The sequence below is a fragment of the Borostomias antarcticus genome (assembly GCF_949987555.1).
Source record: "Borostomias antarcticus genome assembly, chromosome: 1".
Lineage (NCBI taxonomy): Eukaryota > Metazoa > Chordata > Actinopteri > Stomiiformes > Stomiidae > Borostomias > Borostomias antarcticus.
The window spans coordinates 28,530,572-28,548,621 of record NC_140234.1 but is presented as its reverse complement, the minus strand read 5'-3'; the positions used below and the strand labels follow the sequence as shown (position 1 = coordinate 28,548,621).

Genomic DNA, 18,050 nt, shown 5'->3' with positions numbered 1-18,050 from the left:
TTACATTGCGCGTCAGTTGCTCCAGCTATGTGCTCCGTTTTAAAAACCTATTCACTAAAGACATTGCGCTAATAATATCCCAGCGCAAACACGCCCAGTCGGTGTTTGCGGCTGAGTGCAATTTGCTGCTGATATAGGAAATGACTATAAATACTGCGCATACAGCGCATACAATTCGTATGCATATCATTGGACGATGGCAGACAGAAAAAGAAAGATACGATTTTCAGACAGCGAACTTGAAGGCCTCACGGGCGAGGTTCAAAAACATGTCTCACAGCTTTCCGCAAAAAATATCACGACTGCAGCAAAAAATCATATTTGGGGTTTAATTTCCCAATCAGTCAGTGCCATTTGTGTGTGTAAACGCGGAAGACTGCAAACGGAGGTGGAATGATTTGAAAAGACGAACAAAGGAAAAATTGTCATTTTATGTTATGCAAGTTGCAGCACGATGATCTGGCATACTTTTGGGGGAGTGTATAACATTGTCCCACCGGTACGATCTAGGCATCTAAACGGCTTTTCAGGATTCCAAATGTGCACTCAATCACACCGCGCGTACTGATGTGAGCCCAGTTGTACGCCGCCTCTCCAACGTTGGAAGGATTACGCACGGGAGTCATCATCCATGGCTGAAGATGATACCTGCCGTCACCTATGATACAAAAGCAAAATATTTTCAAGACCATTCAAATAAAAGAAATATTGTGTAGGCTATGTTTTTATTTATTTATACCTATATCGGCCCCCAGCCGTTCAATGAACAGCTATAGGGAATGCGCAGTTTCGCGTATAGACTATTATACGCACAGTTTCGCGCTATGTAGGCTATTATAAATAAGTATTATTCATTGGGGGAGCTTGGACTCGCTGGGGACGGGTGGAGAGACGCATAGTCAACTGAGCCTCCCCAGACGCGACTTCATCCTCCAGTTGGCTGAAGAGCTGCGCGCTCTGGCGTCCAAACAGCTACCGCGGTGGTTCTAGTGTTAAATCAAAAAGTGACCTTCTTCTAAATATTCTCTCACGAACAACATGCCTGGCATTGCGATGCTGAATTCGCCTCGCAACAATCACTGCTGCCATGATCAGCGGAAAGGCTGGCCATGACACACCCCTTGCGCTTAAATACCACCACGTCTCTGAAAACGCAATTAATTTCACTTTAACTACGTGAAGCAATTGGCGCTGATCTTTGTGAATTGGGCGGATTTTGCAATAATGTTAATTTGCATAGAAAGAGGAACATTCTCCGCCCATATTACCTAATTTAAATATCCGCTAATAACACCGGCGCAGAGAAACGCTATGAGGAAGGCAACGCAGTTAACACCGTATTTCACCCTTTGCGAGGGCTTTGTGAATAGCAAAGATTATTTTTGACTTATTTGCACAGGCTTTGCGTCAGGAAAATCTGCACAATCCTTTAGTGAATTCGCCCCATAGTGGTCTAAGCATCGTGTTTCGGTGCAGCTGCCCACCGGAGACAAGGATCCGCGCCCTGGTCTCGCCAGTACAGACTAGTCGACGTTGTGTTGTTGTGTTATTGTGTAGAGGGAAGTACAGACTATAGTACCAGGTTGTGTTGTTGTGTTATTGTGTAGAGGGAAATACAGACTATAGTACCATGTTGTGTTGTTGTGTTATTGTGTAGAGGGAAGTACAGACTATAGTACCATGTTGTATTGTTGTGTAGAGGGAAGTACAGACTATAGAACCATGTTGTGTTATTGTGTTATTGTGTAGAGGGAAGTACAGACTATAGAACCATGTTGTGTTATTGTGTAGAGGGAAGTACAGACTATAGAACCATGTTGTGTTATTGTGTAGAGGGAAGTACAGACTATAGAACCATGTTGTGTTATTGTGTAGAGGGAAGTACAGACTATAGTACCATGTTGTGTTGTGTCGAGGGACACAGGAACAGCCTTGGTTTCAGTTTGTTTTCCGCTGCCAGCTGGAAGCGCAGGTTACACACTGAAGACGGAGACAGAGAGTGGGTACTGTATCACCGGGCGAGTGGGTACTGTATCACTGAGCTCATTCTCAGGAGATGGAGCTCAATCGCCCTGCATGGTGTTTGTTTACTGAAGTGCTACATGATATCCTATCAGATCAAACAGTCAGAGGTGGGCTTGGTCAGCCCCGACACTTAGACGGAGAGAAGCCATGCGCTTGATAGAAATGGGACAACTTAGCTCCGCACTGTAATCCATTGATTTTTTTTCCAGTCAGAGAGCACAGATAACTGGCCACATCAGGGACAGCTTCCCCCAACACAGCACAGATAACTGGACACATCAGGGACAGCTTCCCTCAACACAGCACAGATAACTGAACACATCAGGGACAGCTTCCCCCAACACAGCACAGATAACTGGACATCAGGGACAGCTTCCCTCAACACAGCACAGATCACTGGACACATCAAGGACAGCTTCCCCCAACACAGCACAGATAACTGAACACATCAGGGACAGCTTCCCCCAACACAGCACAGATAATGAAAACAGCATCTCAATGCCACTGACAGGATGGGGTCTGGGAGTCAATAAGAAGACATACTGTAGCGCCTGGCTAGTGGGATCAGGTTTATGAATTATTCACAGCATCTTGCTTGGCCATGATAGCCTGCATGTGTGTGTGTGTGTGTGTGTGTGTGTGTGTTTCCTCTAGCTGGGAGGTGTTGCGGTTCTTGCTGTCCAACCTGCGCTGGTGGATGGAGGAGTATCGTTTCGACGGCTTCCGGTTTGACGGGGTGACCTCCATGCTTTACCACCACCATGGCATGGGTGAGACTGCTGGACTATGTCTAAAGGTTTTGCTAAAACAACAATTCAGAGAAATGCAATGTCTTAAGTCAAAGTCCGTTGTATACATTAGATATACATTATACAGGAAAGAGTAGTGGAATGTTCTTCATTTAGCTCCTAGATTCTGTGCACACACTAAGCAATATACTTAGAGAGGAAAAAAAATATATATATATATGAGAAACAATGTGTAGCATAGTGTATGCCCAATGAAACATTAAGAAAGACTCGGGACTCGGAGCTTCCATTGCACGTGTGTCTTTACTTGACAATCAGAGTGAGAGGGCACATCTGTGACAAGGGACTCATTTACATAGACAGATAGAACAGCCAATGGAGCCTAGAGCTCCCTTTAGGTAAACAATACATAAACTCAGGATACTACACCCCCCCCCCCCCTCTCAGGTCTGTAGCTACCAACTGAGCTACAGCTGCCCGCAGCGTGGGGGCGGCCCTCTCGCTTCTGTTCCATGCACTCTGACCCTTTCTTATGCTGGGGTCAAATTTAAACCTTTGGACAATCTCACTTGGTTTGGGGTTAAAGTGTTTTTTTAATAAAGTGACCAGCTGCGCAAACGTCAGATCTCCCGTCTTTACGGGACGTAGGAGGTTTAGCTGTAGGTCTGTTCGGCCATCACACTGAGCAATATGGATTTCTTCTTATCCTCATCCTCAATGGCCGGGTTTCCCGAACGCGTTAAGAAGCACTTAACTCCAAAATACTTCTTAACTCCCATGCAAAGGGGTTGCTTAAGAAGGTTCTTTAATCGGGAAACCGTACTGTCATTTGCAGTAAAGAAACGTTCAATGATCTCGCAGTATGCCTCCCACGCTTGCACTGTCGAATCAAACGGTGATAGCGTTCCTATTGTCGCCATCTCACCTGCGCGTCCTCCCCCCACACCAAGTCCACTGCCACGCCAGAGACCCCAAACAAACACGCCCCGCGGCCAGGGTGCACAAAACACTCCAGGATTATCTCCGTCGCCAATGTAGCATAGTGTATGCCCAATAAAACATTAAGAAGGACTCGGAGCTTCCATTGCACGTGTGTCTTTACTTGACAATCATTAGAGAGAGAGGGCACACCTGTGACAAGGGACTTCTTTACATAGACAGAACAGCCAATGGAGCTCCCTCTAGGTAAACAATACATAAACTCAAGATACTACACAATGCGTTATGTATCTAAATACAAGATACAATACCATCTATTATACAACGGCTTGTGTGAATACTCAATTTTGATTGGCTGAGAGATATGCATGATTTCTGCGCAACGCCTGTGTAACCCAGCTGAATGGGGACTCAGACGCAGAGAAAGTAGACCCAACAACAGTGTTCAAAAGACAAGTCTTTACTGCACAAAAAGCAGACAATCCAGGCCAGAAACAGGCAAACGCACAGAAGATATAAAAAGATCCAAACTGAGGCAAGGCAAAAACTTCCAAACAGAAACTGAATACAAAATGCCAGACGTACAAGATGCTCACAAACATATGAAGACATTTTGGCACAGAAGACAGGGAACACACATCCTAAATAGGCACCACAATAGGGAACAGGTGAAGCCAATCAGGGCGGGGCAGACAATCACTCAGGCAGGGGAACACACTAGGGCAGGGGGCGGAGTCTGAAACGAGGGGGGAAGGTGAGAATCATGCATGACCTGAACACATGACCTAGGGGGCAGGGTGGGGCATGACAGCCTGGTACAGTGTATATGCCTGGCAATTCACCGTTGTTCTAAATCAATGCGCAATTCAAGATACAACCTACCAGTAGCAAACCAAACAATGACCAGTAGCTACCCAAACTACAGTATTGCCATATCTGATTTTGCTAGCTAGCCATGAGTGAAGTGTAGGCTATTGCATATTTGCTGTGCAACATGTGTCCAGTTGTCAAATCTACAGTAATTGCCAACAGACTGTTTATGATAGCCAGACACCTCATTGTCCCCAAATCAATAACTTTTTCCAATGTCAAATATATGTGCTGTCACTGTCAGACGTAGCTTTAAGTACATTCATTGCGTTGAGCTGCATAGTTGAATTGCAGCGCGGGATGTGACAGGGTTTGTTTGGTCTAGGAGAGTGATGACGCCATAACATTAGATTTGACAGGGTTTGTTTGGTCTAGGAGAGTGATGACGTTATAACGTTAGATTTGACAGGGTTTGTTTGGTCTAGGGGAGTGATGACGTCATAGCATTAGATTTGGGTGGAGGGACTATAAAAGTTACTGATTGCTATGGAAATTATATAACTAACCATGAATTATCAACTTGTCAAAGCTCATATTATGAGCAATAGATTCATTTTGTTTCGGTATTATTTTTCCTGTTGAAAGGCCGCTGTATAAGTAGGATAATGAACTCTGGGTGTTGCTGTTTAAATGACCTTGGTGGAGGCTGCGCCTCGGGCAATTCACTACCTTCGCGTCGATCATTTAAACAGCGCAGCACCCGGCTCAGACTTCATTATCTCTTACAGAATGTATTGTGCAATCATAACAGAAAGAGTTCAGCAGAAAGCCCTGAATAAGTCTAACACCGGTACCAGTAGAGGTCCGGGGGAGTCCAGCAGCTGTTTATGGTGTGAGTGACTTCCAACTCTTCCCTCAGGCACGGGCTTCTCGGGGGACTACTCCGAGTACTTTGGCCTGCAGGTGGACGAGGACTCCCTGGTCTATCTGATGGTGGCCAACCACATCCTGCACTCGCTCTACCCTGACTGCATCACTATCGCAGAGGTGCTACGCCTGTTCAAACCCTGCTCCACATCTACTCTGCTCCACATCCACCCTGCTCCTCTCCTCCACATCCACCCTGCTCCTCTCCTCTCCTCCACATCCACCCTCCTCCTCTCCTCTCCTCTCCTCTCCTCTCCTCTCCTCTCCTCTCCTCTCCTCTCCTCTCCTCTCCTCTCCTCTCCTCTCCTCTCCTCTCCTCCACATCCACCCTGCTCCTCTCCTCTCCTCCACATCCACCCTGCTCCTCTCCTCTCCTCCACATCCACCCTGCTCCTCTCCTCCCCACTCCTCCACATCCACCCTGCTCCTCTCCTCTCCTCCACATCCAGTCTGCTCCACTCCTCTCCTCTCCTCCACATCCAGTCTGCTCCTCTCCTCTCCTCCACATCCAGTCTGCTCCTCTCCTCTCCTCTCCTCCACATCCAGTCTGCTCCTCTCCTCTCCTCCACATCCACCCTGCTCCTCTCCTCTCCACTCCTCCACATCCACCCTGCTCCTCTCCTCTCCTCCACATCCACCCTGCTCCTCTCCTCTCCACTCCTCCACATCCACCCTGCTCCTCTCCTCTCCTCCACATCCACCCTGCTGCTCTCCTCTCCTCTCCTCCACATCCACCCTGCTCCTCTCCTCCACATCCAGTCTGCTCCACTCCTCTCCACGTCCTCAACATCCAGTCTGCTCCTCTCCTCTCCTCCACATCCAGTCTGCTCCTCTCCTCTCCTCCACATCCAGTCTGCTCCTCTCCTCTCCTCTCCTCTCCTCTCCTCTCCTCTCCTCTCCTCTCCTCTCCTCTCCTCTCCTCTCCTCTCCTCTCCTCTCCTCTCCTCCACATCCAGTCCTCTCCTCTCCTCTCCTCCACATCCAGTCTGCTCCTCTCCTCTCCACGTCCTCAACATTGGCTCAGGCTGCCTTCTGCTCCAGTCTAAAGCCAAACACACAGTGTATTGAGTTAGCGCTCAGTGACACAGCCCACAGCCCACAGCCGTGATGAATGACAACACTTATTGGCTTATAGCTTACATCAGTTTTCATCCGTGTAATTAAGGGATAATGTGAACAGTAAATGGGACGCTACTGTTTTGGTCATTTTCATTAAATGTGATTGTGGTCGTTCAGCATGTGGCTGGTGCAGTTATGCAGATCATCTCAAATTATTAGACATACTGTGCAGGTGCTCACTAGAGGTCTTGACGGGTCTAGGGGGTCGGGTCCACGGTTTATTATGGTCATAGGGTCCGGGTCAGGTACCATTCTATTACCGCGGGTCCCGGGTCTGTTTATAACTGTGTGGAATGACTGCTGCCGCCCCCAGCCTTCCACCCAGATACTATAGAATTAATTAGCCTGCTCATCAGCTGGAAGGAACTGCCCAAAATTAGTGCGGCTGCCCTGATGCAAACACTGAACTACTACCTCACGCCAACCTATTTTACCGTTGCTCAGCTTTGCCCAACATCAGTGGGTTCTATAGTCCACCCAATAGTAGTAGCTACTGTAGCTAGCTTGGAAATAATAGCCAAACCAAGCTATCATTCAGACGGGGCTTTCCAAACACAACATGTCCGCAATGTTCTGGGGGGGAAACGGGGATATAATGGACCAAATGGCCAGTTGCTAAGGTTAACTAGTTGCTAACCTTATATACTGTGTGTGTGTGTGTGTGTGTGTGTGTGTGTGTGTGTGTGTGTGTGTGTGTGTGTGTGTGTGTGTGTGTGCTGTATATTTATCGTCAGATCCAGTCGGATCTCGGAATGAATTTCTCGGGTGGATTAGGGTTTGGGTTGTCATGTTGGACCTGTGAAGACCTCTAGTGCTCACTGGTGTGGCAGGCACAGCTGTCAGTGTCCCCCTCCACACAGAACATAAAACGTACATGCAAACACACACATGCTAATTCACACACGCAAACACACACATGCTAATTCACACACGCAAACACAAATGCTAATTCACACACGTAAACACACATGCTAATTCACACATGCAAACACACATGCTAATTCACACACGCAAACACACATGCTAATTCACACACGCAAACACACATGCTAATTCACACACGCAAACACACATGCTAATACACACACGCAAACACACATGCTAATTCACACACACAAACACACATGCTAATTCACACACGCAAACACACATGCTAATTCACACACACAAACACACATGCTAATTCACACACGCAAACACATATGCTAATTCACACACGCAAACACATGCTAATTCACACACGCAAACACACATGATAATTCACACACGCAAACACACATGCTAATTCACACACGCAAACACACATGCTAATTCACACACGCAAACACACACATGCTAATTCACACACGCAAACACACATGATAATTCACACACGCAAACACACATGCTAATTCACACACGCAAACACACATGCTAATTCACACACGCAAACACACATGCTAATTCACACACGCAAACACACATGCTAATTCACACACGCAAACACACATGCTAATTCCCCTTGTGTTGTGCGTCCTCCCAGGATGTGTCCGGCATGCCGGCTCTGTGCCGGGAGGTGGGAGAAGGGGGCCTGGGCTTCGACTACCGCCTGGCCATGGCCATCCCAGACAAGTGGATCCAGGTGAGAGTCCCGCCAACTCCTCCCCACAGTCTTCCTCCTCTTCCTCCGCATGGTGTTAGCTCCTCCCCCTCCACATAGTGTTAGCCCCTCCCCCTCCACACAGTGTTAGCTCCTCCCCCTCAGCACGGTGTTGGCTCCTCCCCCTCAGCACGGTGTTAGCTCCTCCCCCGCCACACTGTTAGCTCCTCCCCCTCAGCACGGTGTTGGCTCCTCCCCCTCCACACGGTATTAGCTCCTCCCTCTCAGCACGGAGTTAGCTCCTCCCCCTCCACACGGTGTTAGCTCCTCCCTCTCAGCACGGAGTTAGCTCCTACCCCTCCACACGGTGTTAGCTCCTCCCCCTCAGCACAGTGTTAGCTCCTCCTCCATGTACATTATTATACTAGGAGTACAGTACTAACAGCAGAGAGAGAGAGGGAAAGGGAGATTGAGAGGATGGCGAGAGAGTGAGAGAGAGAAAGATGAAACATGTATGTTGATGATGTGTTGTATTCATATGCAATGCAATATATAATTTATATTGCATTGCATTATATATTGAATAGGCTCAAGAGTTAAACACGAAGGGAACTGTTTAAATTAATGGCAATATACAGTACGGTACCTGGAAGAGTTCATGGAGTTTACAACCATTCATCTCTTACAACATACATAAATAAGAAGGTGAACAGTAGTAATAGGATAGAATATTGTTAACACAGCAGCGCAGATTGAGACTGAACAATTAGAGATTGAAAGACTATCTTTTTGGATTTGTCACAAAAAAAAGAGATTATTTTAAAAGCTGGGAATGCACAGACATGGAACACAAACGGGGATGGAACTGTATTGGTGACTGTTGGTGTCGGTCGGATGGCTGGACAAATGCATTTTAAACTCACAACATTCTAGCCTATCCTCCTAGCCAAGAAAAATATACCATACTTATGACAGTCAAAGTTTGACATGGAGTATTACTCTAGCTCAGTGTGTGAATCTGTGCCCTTCAGACAAAGGACTTATTGTTGAGGCTTTGAGGTTTGCTAGTGAAATTGAAGTCTTTGTGCTTGTTTATTTTTTTCAGGTCAGGAAATACTCATTACTGTTACTGAACGTGTCTTAAATAAACAAGAGGAATGAAATGTCAAGGCCTCATAGTAGATCCTCCTGCTTAATGCGAACATGAAGTCATAGAATTGTTGTTTCATTTCACTGGGGACAAATACAATATAATAATATAAAAAATAAAAAATAGTTTTCTTTGGTGTGTAATTAGTGATTAGTTGTGCTGTCAGAAGTCTTTGCCTGGCTGCGAGTGTTCCCTCTATGCAGATCAGAACAATGGGATGTTTTCATCATTATCTGTGAAGGTCGTCAGATACAGGGCAATAGTCAGCGTCTACCTTCTTATTAAATTGGAGGCACTTCCCCTGCGGGGGCATTGTATCTCTCTGCTTTCATTTCTCCAGTTCTGCTCGCGCTATCAAAAACAGTGGGTGTGGAGTGGAGGTAAGCAGTATTCAAACGGCAAAACACAGAAACCCTGTCTCATATTCATTTACAGTACTTACTACTGTACGTGAGGAGGTGCAAGCTGGACTCTAAGCACACGCAGTACGGTCGTATTTCCTCTCTCATGGTGTTTACTGGGGAGTTGGGAATACGAGCGTCCTTCTGGCAGTGGTGACCCCCCCCCCCCACACCCCCCCTATGGAACAGCCCTCCAGCCATGGAGCAGGTGAACAGGGCCTCAGCAGAACGGACGGTCGGTCTCGGGGTCCGCAGGGATGCAGGAGGCAGTGTGGAGAGGGCTGCTTTGGAATCTCATTTTCTCTGCAAGTCTGGACCTGGACACTGCTGGACTATGGAGTCAGAGAGGGGCTCTCCCACCCCCATCTACTCTCCTCCTCTCCTTCCCCCACTTCTCCTCCTCTCCTCTACCCCTTCTCCTCCCCTCTCCTCCTCTCCTCTCCCTTTCCCCCTTCTCCTCCCCTCTCCTCCTCTCCTCTCCTCCTCTCACTCCCCCCTTCTCCTCCCCTCTCCTCCTCTCCTCTCCCCCTTCTCCTCCCCTCCTCTCCTGTCCTCCTCACCTCTCCCCCTTCTCCTCTCCTCCCCTCTCCTCCTCTCCTCTCCCCCTTCTCCTCCCCTCTCCTCCTCTCCTCTCCTCTCCCCCTTCTCCTCCTCTCTCCTCCTCTCCTCTCCCCCTTCTCCTCCTCTCTCCTCCTCTCCTCTCGCCATTTCTGCTCTCCTCTCAAGATTCAAGACTTCTTTATTTGTCACATGTAATGTATGTGTACAGTTAACTCCAATACTCAATTTACAAATTAATGTAATTTGTTAAGGAGTTAAAGTTAAGGAGAGAAAGATAGGGGTAAGATAAGATAGATACCGGTCTGGATGGATTATGTACATGCTATATATGGATGTGAATAAATAAATAAATAGCCCAGGGAGTGGGGTGGTTCAGCTGACCGTACCACTCTCTGTAGGGCCTTGTGATCCTGAGAGCTGCTGTTCCTGTTCCCAGTCAGGATGCTCTCGATCGTGCATGAGTAGAAGGTCTGTCAAATCTGGTGGGACAGTCTGAATTTCCTTCTGAGGTGGTCCAGTCTCTGACGTGCTTTCCTGACAGCATCTGTGTGTGTTGACCATGTCAGGTCCTTGGTGATCTGGACGCCAAGGTACTTGAAGCTGTCCACTCCTCTTCTCCTTCTCGTCTCTCCTTCTCGTCTCTCCTCTCCTCTCTCCTCTCCTCTCCTCTCCTCTCCTCTCCTCTCCTCTCCTCTCCTCTCCTCTCCTCTCCTCTCCTCTCCTCTTCTCTTCTCTTCTCTTCTCTCCTTCTCTTCTCTCCTCTTTTCTTCTCTCCTCTTCTCCTTCTCGTCTCTTCTCTTCTCTCCACTCCTCTTCTCCTTCTCTCCTCTCCTCTCCTCTCCTATCCTCTTCTCTTCTCTCCTCTTCTCTCCTTCTCTTCTCTCCTCTTTTCTTCTCTCCTCTTCTCTCCTCTCCTCTTCTCTTCTCTTCTCTTCTCTTCTCTTCTCTTCTCCTCTCTCCTCTCCTCTCCTCTCCTCTCCTCTCCTCTCCTCTCCTCTCCTCTCCTCTCCTCTCCTCTCCTCTCCTCTTCTCTGCTCTTCTCTTCTCCTCTCTCCTCTCCTCTTCTATTCTCTCCTCTTCTCTTCTCTCCTCTCCTCTCCTCTCTTCTCTTCTCTTCTCTTCTCTTCTCTTCTCTTCTCTTCTCTTCTCTTCTCTTCTCTTCTCTTCTCTTCTCTTCTCTTCTCTTCCTCTTCTCTTCTTTTCTCTCCTCTCCTCTCCTCTCCTCTCCTCTCCTCTCCTCTCCTCTCCTCTCCTCTCCTCCTCTCCTCTCCTCTCCTCTCCTCTCCTCTCCTCTCCTCTCCTCTCCTCTCCTCTCCTCTCTCCTCGTCCCTCCTCTCTCTTCTCCTCTCTCCTCTTCTATTATCTTCTCTCCTCTTCTTTTCTCCTCTCTTCTCTCCTCTCCTCTTCTCTTCTCCTCTCCCCGTCTCCTCTCTTCTACTCTGTTGTGAGCTCAGAACAGCATGGATGTGGTCAGAGAGCATCCTGACCTTGCAGCTTGCAAAGACAGCATAGCCTTCCTGGAGAGACCACAGTCTGCAGACCACATTTAGAATGCACCACTGTAAACCACAGTCTGCCTGGAGAGACCACAGTGGTGCATTCTAAAATGATCACCAGTGATAGAGCAGAAGTGCTGAGTGATGGACAGTGATGAGTACTGTCAGGAAAATACTGAAAACGTTATTTTATTTGTGAAAAACAAGCTCTATTCCTATAAAAGAAAGTTGAAGTGTCACTCTTAACTTTTTCACTAGCTCATCGGCATGCTTTTTAAAAGACAATCTTTCATCAATAATGGTTCTAATATTGAATACCTTGATATAATGCATATATCAAGGTATTTGTAGGGGGGGGGGGTACTCATCAATATTAGAACCAGTCAAAGAGCATATTTTTAAATCAGTATCCTTTGATAAACTGGACCTAGACAATTGCATGATATTTCATATATTTTGTTTTTGCAACATTCAAGACACAAGACACAACATTTAAGCTCTAGATGTGAGTGAAGAAGAATAAATCTTTGTCACACAGCACACTCTTGTTTGCACACTCGTGAAATGGGCGACACTTGGAACACACACACACACACACACATACATTAAGAGCTGCTGATGAAATGTTCTCTGTGCTTAATAGTGCTGGATACAGTCACATGCTGTCTACAAAGCAGACCATGCTCCTTCTAAGTAGGAGGCAGATGTATAAAGTACTGTATCATCCGCATAGAAATCTATTAATACATCCATGATAGAAATGCACCTTACATCCAGTTTCAAAAGAGACAATGTTGTTATTATACAATGTGAAGAATAAAGGTCCTAAAATTCAACCATTCAGTGGAGTATACTGAATTGACTTGACAATACAGTACATTGTGTTCTGTTGGAGACATAGCTCACAAACCTCTGGCAGGCGTTCTGATCAAAGCCAGGCTAGTCTATCTATTAAAATTGAGTGGTCAACTGTATCAAAGGCTTTAGATAAGTCAATGAATAGGGCAGTGTTCCCCCATTGTCAAGAGCATAGACAACATCATTTACAACAAGGGATGCAGCTGTGATCAGGTCTAAAACCAGATCGAAAAGTATTTAAAATGCAATTTCTGCTCAGAAATAAATTAAGCAGGCAGTTAACCAAAACCAAATAATTTACCATCAAATACAAATAGCTGGATATTGAATTTGATAAATGAGAGATGTGAGGCCAGGTGGGGGCTGTTAATGTCCTAGTTAACTCGTTAGCTGAGAGTGATTCAGATACCAGTGATTGGAGATGGGGCTGTTGGTGGCAGGAGTCGGCAGGTTGTCATGCGTTTCTGTTGTTGGGGAGAATGGGGATAGATATGTCCTGTGAGAGATACTGTGAGCAACACACGACCACGCACGCACACGCACGCACTGACACACACACACACACACACACACACACACACACACACACACACACACACAGATACTGTGAGCAACACACGACCAATGATTCTCCACTGGTGTTGCCTCATAGATTCTCATGTTCATTCTGCTCCGTTTACAAATTACGCCAATGTGTATCTGTGCCTTTGTGAAATCTTTGTGAATCTGGAGAATAGAAGATGGCAGGACACCTATAGGGATTGTGTGTGTGCGTGTGTGTATGCGTGTGTGTGTGTGCATGTTGGGTGCTTGGTGTTTGGAGGGGTAAAGTGAATCATGATGAATTATTGGGGGACTGCTGCCCGAAGAGCACCAAGTACCAGCGTCTATGTTAGGGCACTCAGCACGGTGTTGGTTTTTCGGTACATTCCAGCTGTCCACTGTCATCCTGAACTGAATGAGATCTCCCATGTTGACAGGACGCGTCTGCTCCAGATTTGGCGATTGTGTAACACTGATATTCCATCTCTCTCCCGGCCTGCTGGAACTGCCTTTGACTTTTATTTAGTGGAGAGTGACCTGCAGCCCGTGACCCCTGGACACCGCGTCCCTCGTCTCCCCCTCGGCCGTGCTCTGTGGGGGGGGGGACGGGGGAGCAGCACGCATCGTTAATCAAGCCTGTCTCTCACAGCGGTTGTTTTCTCCCGGCAGCGGAGCAGCTCAGCCGGGGCGAACTGACCTTCCTTCGCCGAGCTTCGCTAGCGCCACCGCCGCCGCCTCCAGCCCTGTGTTCTGGGGGGGGGGTCAGGCCTGCGCTTCTCAAACAACGGTGCTCCTCTGAACGCTCCCGATATTCGAGCTGCGGGGTTCTCCGGGTTGTGTTAGTTGCGTCGCAGAAGGAGAGCTCGTGGAGGCTGAGGCGTGGAGGGGGGGGCGGGGGCGAGAGAGGCGTTTATTTCTGTGTTTGGTCTGCGGTCGTGTGTCTGGCAGCGGAGACGGGAGGGGGGGGGGGGGGCTGGCTTGCGAGCTGCTCGAGGGGTCAGGCTCCTTTCTCCTCGCGCTCCGCCAATTAGCTTGGTTTTCAGAGCGCCGGGCCGGAGCAGCCGGCGTTGGGCGGACAGGATGTGTGTTTGTGTTGTGCGTGCGTGTGCGCGTGTGTTTGTGTGCATGTGTGTGTGTGTGTGCGTGCGTGTGTGTGTGTGTGCGTGCATGTGCCTGTAGTGCAGTAGAACCCATATCCTATGCCTCCATACACTGGGCCTCACGGGGGCCTATAGTCCCCAGCAGAGCTGACTGATGTGACAGGCTGTTAGCACCCTCACGCCGTGAGGAACCAAGATCATCCTCATATGAGCAGACAAGGCAGTCGGCACAAGTCTGGGTGATTGTAGCTGATTACAACCGTAATATGCTGTCACTCCTAATGGATGCTGTTATAGAAGCCCTCTAATTTAACAAGTGCCCTTCCCTCCAGCTACCATGCATTGAGATGGAATCGAAACAATTAGGGGGAGAGGGCCAGGCGACATCATTCAGCCCCTCCCCTTGCTCCGCGCCCAATCACCTGTCGTCGGGCGAGGACCCATCTCTCCATCTCCCCGGCTCCTGCGGTATTAGTTCGACGAGCGGAGGGAGTGCTCCTGGTCCCGCGCGCCCGGGGCTGCCATCGCGCCGGCAGCGCAAGCCCCGCAATTAATGTACCTTAATGAAACCCAGGCCGCCTACAAATTGCTGCGGAGGATAAGCCATTGAAATGGGAGTCCGTAGCTCTAGCCGTGAGTCCGTCTCTCTCTATCTCTCTCTCTCTCTCTCTCCCTCTCTCTCTCTCTCTCTCTCTCTCTCGTTCTCCCTCCCTCTCTCTCCCCCCCCCTCTCTCTCTCTCTCTCTCTCCCCCCCCCCTCTCTCTCTCTCTCTCTCTCTCTCCCCCCCCCCCTCTCTCTCTCTCTATCTCTCTCTCTCCCCCTACCACCCCCCCCCCTCTCTCTCTCTCTCCCCCTCCCCCCTCTCTCTCTCTCTTCCCCTCCCCTCTCTCTCTCTCTCTCTCTCTCTCTCATCCCACTTTATTCTATTAGCTAATTGCCCTGTGTGGGCCTCCCTGCACGGGGCCGGGTGGACGAGCAGGGTGGAGGAGCAGGGTGAAGGAGCAGGGTTTAGGAGCAGGGTTTAGGAGCAGGGTTTAGGAGCAGGGTGAAGGAGCAGGGTTTAGGAGCAGGGTTTAGGAGCAGGGTGGAGGAGCAGGGTTTAGGAGCAGGGTGGAGGAGCAGGGTTTAGGAGCAGGGTTTAGGAGCAGGGTTTAGGAGCAGGGTGAAGGAGCAGGGTTTAGGAGCAGGGTGGAGGAGCAGGGTTTAGGAGCAGGGTGGAGGAGCAGGGTTTAGGAGCAGGGTTTAGGAGCAGGGTTTAGGAGCAGGGTGGAGGAGCAGGGTTTAGGAGCAGGGTGGAGGAGCAGGGTTTAGGAGCAGGGTTTAGGAGCAGGGTGGAGGAGCAGGGTTTAGGAGCAGGGTGGAGGAGTAGGGTGGAGGAGCAGCGTTTAGGAGCAGGGTGGAGGAGCAGGGTTTAGGAGCAGGGTGGAGGAGCAGGGTGGAGGAGCAGGGTTTAGGAGCAGGGTTTAGGAGCAGAGTTTAGGAGCAGGGTTTAGGAGCAGGGTGGAGGAGCAGGGTGGAGGAGCAGGGTTTAGGAGCATGGTTTAGGAGCAGAGTTTAGGAGCAGGGTGGAGGAGCAGGGTAGAGGAGCAGGGTGGAGGAGCAGGGTTTAAGAGCAGGGTTTAGGCGGCCTCTCTTCCTCCTCGGGGCTTGTTCACCAGGAGGTGGGCGTAAGAGCGCCTTTCAGCCGCGTGGAGCCCGGGGGCCGCGGAACCTGCGTGGGCAGGAAGTTCATTCATGTCTAAATAAGTGAGAACGCGGCTCTGGATGCGCTCCGGTACGAGGGGGGCTCGTGCGCCCGTAGCCCGTAGCGCAGCAACACGTCTTTTTATCACGCGGAACAATGAGAAGAGAAATCGGTTGGAGGAGAGGCAGAGAGGAGCAGGAGAGGCAGAGAGGTGGAGGAGAGGTTGAGGAGAGGCAGAGAGGAGGAGGAGAGGAGGGGGGGGGAGGAGAGGTGGAGGAGAGGCAGAGAGGTGGAGGAGAGGCAGAGAGGAGGAGAGGTGGAGGAGAGGTGGAGGAGAGGCAGAGAGGTGGAGGAGAGGAGAGAGGTGGAGGAGAGGCAGAGAGGTGTGCGTTGGCGGTCGGAGTGGCGGTCCAGCAGGGCGTACAAGGCGGGGCCTCGTGTCTCTCTCGGCGGGCTGAGGAGAGACCTGACGACAGACCTGAGGAGAGACCTGCGGAGAGACCTGTGAATCAAGCCGGATGACCTCGCCCTCTTTGCTGGCATTTTGCTCCGGTTCTGCCTAATTAGTCCGAGCTCTCTGGCTGGCTCCTGACAGCAGGCTCGGGAAAGTAAGGTTTGAGAGCAGCTCATTATCGTTGATGAAGTGTGGTGTCAGCGGCGCCGGCGGCGTGGACCCGGGTTGGTCTGGGCGGGCTGGCGGCGCTGCTGACGTCCACCCCGCCGCTGCAGGCTCCTCCCACACCTTAATTGCTCCCTTTCCACTCGCGCGGCTCAGCCGGACGGTAATGACTCACAAGCAATGTGTCTGATTTGAAGGAGCATCTCTGCCCGGTCAGTCTGCAGATCCCCCTGCTTTACTCCATTCACAAAGAATACATACTACACTAGAAGTGTTTGACTTTTTGTTCAACTACAAAAACATGATTAACACGATTCATCTCTGTCAACCGGGAGCTTCGGTGAGGATCCTTATCTGTGTGTGACACCTCCACACACGGCAGGTGAAGATGGGGAAGAGGAGGAGGAGGAGGAGGAGGAGGATAGCCAGGACCAGATATGTTAACACCACAACCGACTCCCCTTACTGTGAGAATTGGGTGTTTTCCTCTGATGTCACTCACCGGTCATCCCCAATCTCACTCCGGGCCGTCCTGTTGATGAGCCAGCCGTAGCTGGTGGTTAATCACGCCGCCCGTGCGTCCGTCACAGAGAGATCCCGGAGGTCGCCTCCACCGGCGTTCCACCGGCGCCGTGCTTCCCCGCGTAGAGCGCCGTGTCGGCGCGCGGTCGGTTACTTTCCGCGGGGGAAGCCGCGCTGGCTCATCCTCAACCGTGCCGTTCTGCGAGGCTCACCGTTTAGGCCCGGGCTCTGAGCGTGCTCCCGGTAGACCGGTTCTGCTCGCCCCCCGCCTGCCACTGACCCCCGCGGAGCCCACTCCGTACAGGAAGTCCGTCTGAAGGCCGGGCCGACGGCAGCCGCATTGATCCCTGGGACAGATTCATGGCATCTCTCTCTCACCGGTGGAAAGGGCGCGCTCTGACCCCGCCCCCTCCTCTGGCTCTCCACCCCTGCCCCCCCCCACTAGGCGGGAAGGAAGTCATTAAAAACCCCATCACAGGCTGTTTAAAGACAGAGACATAACTCCCTGGTGGGGATGCAGAGATGTCAGAGTGGAGATGAATGTGTGAAGAGTGACCCGGGGAAACCTCGCCCGTGGCCAAGGACGCCGCCGCCACAGCTTGAGCTGTACCGTCGGTCGGGCCTCCGAAACGTTCGGATGTTTCCAGATTGTCATCCATCAACCTGCTTTGTTTATTCAGCAGCCCCTCTCCCTGCTCGCAGATCCTGAAGGAGTACAAGGACGAGGACTGGGACATGGGCAACATCGTCTACACGCTGACCAACCGGCGCCACGGGGAGAAGTGCATCGCTTACGCTGAGAGCCATGACCAGGTAGCCTGTCACACACTCCTCTGCTAGCTCCTATACACACTCCTCCGCTAGCTCCTATACACACACCTCCGCTAGCTCATATACACACACCTCCGCTAGCTCATATACACACACCTCCGCTAGCTCCTATACACACACCTCCGCTAGCTCCTATA

The 18,050-nt window shown here is 50.1% G+C and overlaps 1 protein-coding gene across 1 annotated transcript in view; it reads left to right on the top strand.

Moving 5' to 3' along the window:
* gbe1b (glucan (1,4-alpha-), branching enzyme 1b) overlaps window positions 1-18,050 on the top strand; it is a 119,775-nt gene that overhangs the window by 47,726 nt on the left and 53,999 nt on the right. The window contains exons 8-11 of the mRNA XM_084446998.1: window positions 2,680-2,795; window positions 5,443-5,570; window positions 8,092-8,190; window positions 17,785-17,895. Coding sequence (XP_084303124.1) covers window positions 2,680-2,795; window positions 5,443-5,570; window positions 8,092-8,190; window positions 17,785-17,895 — 454 coding nt within the window. The remainder of the gene's footprint in view (window positions 1-2,679; window positions 2,796-5,442; window positions 5,571-8,091; window positions 8,191-17,784; window positions 17,896-18,050) is intronic.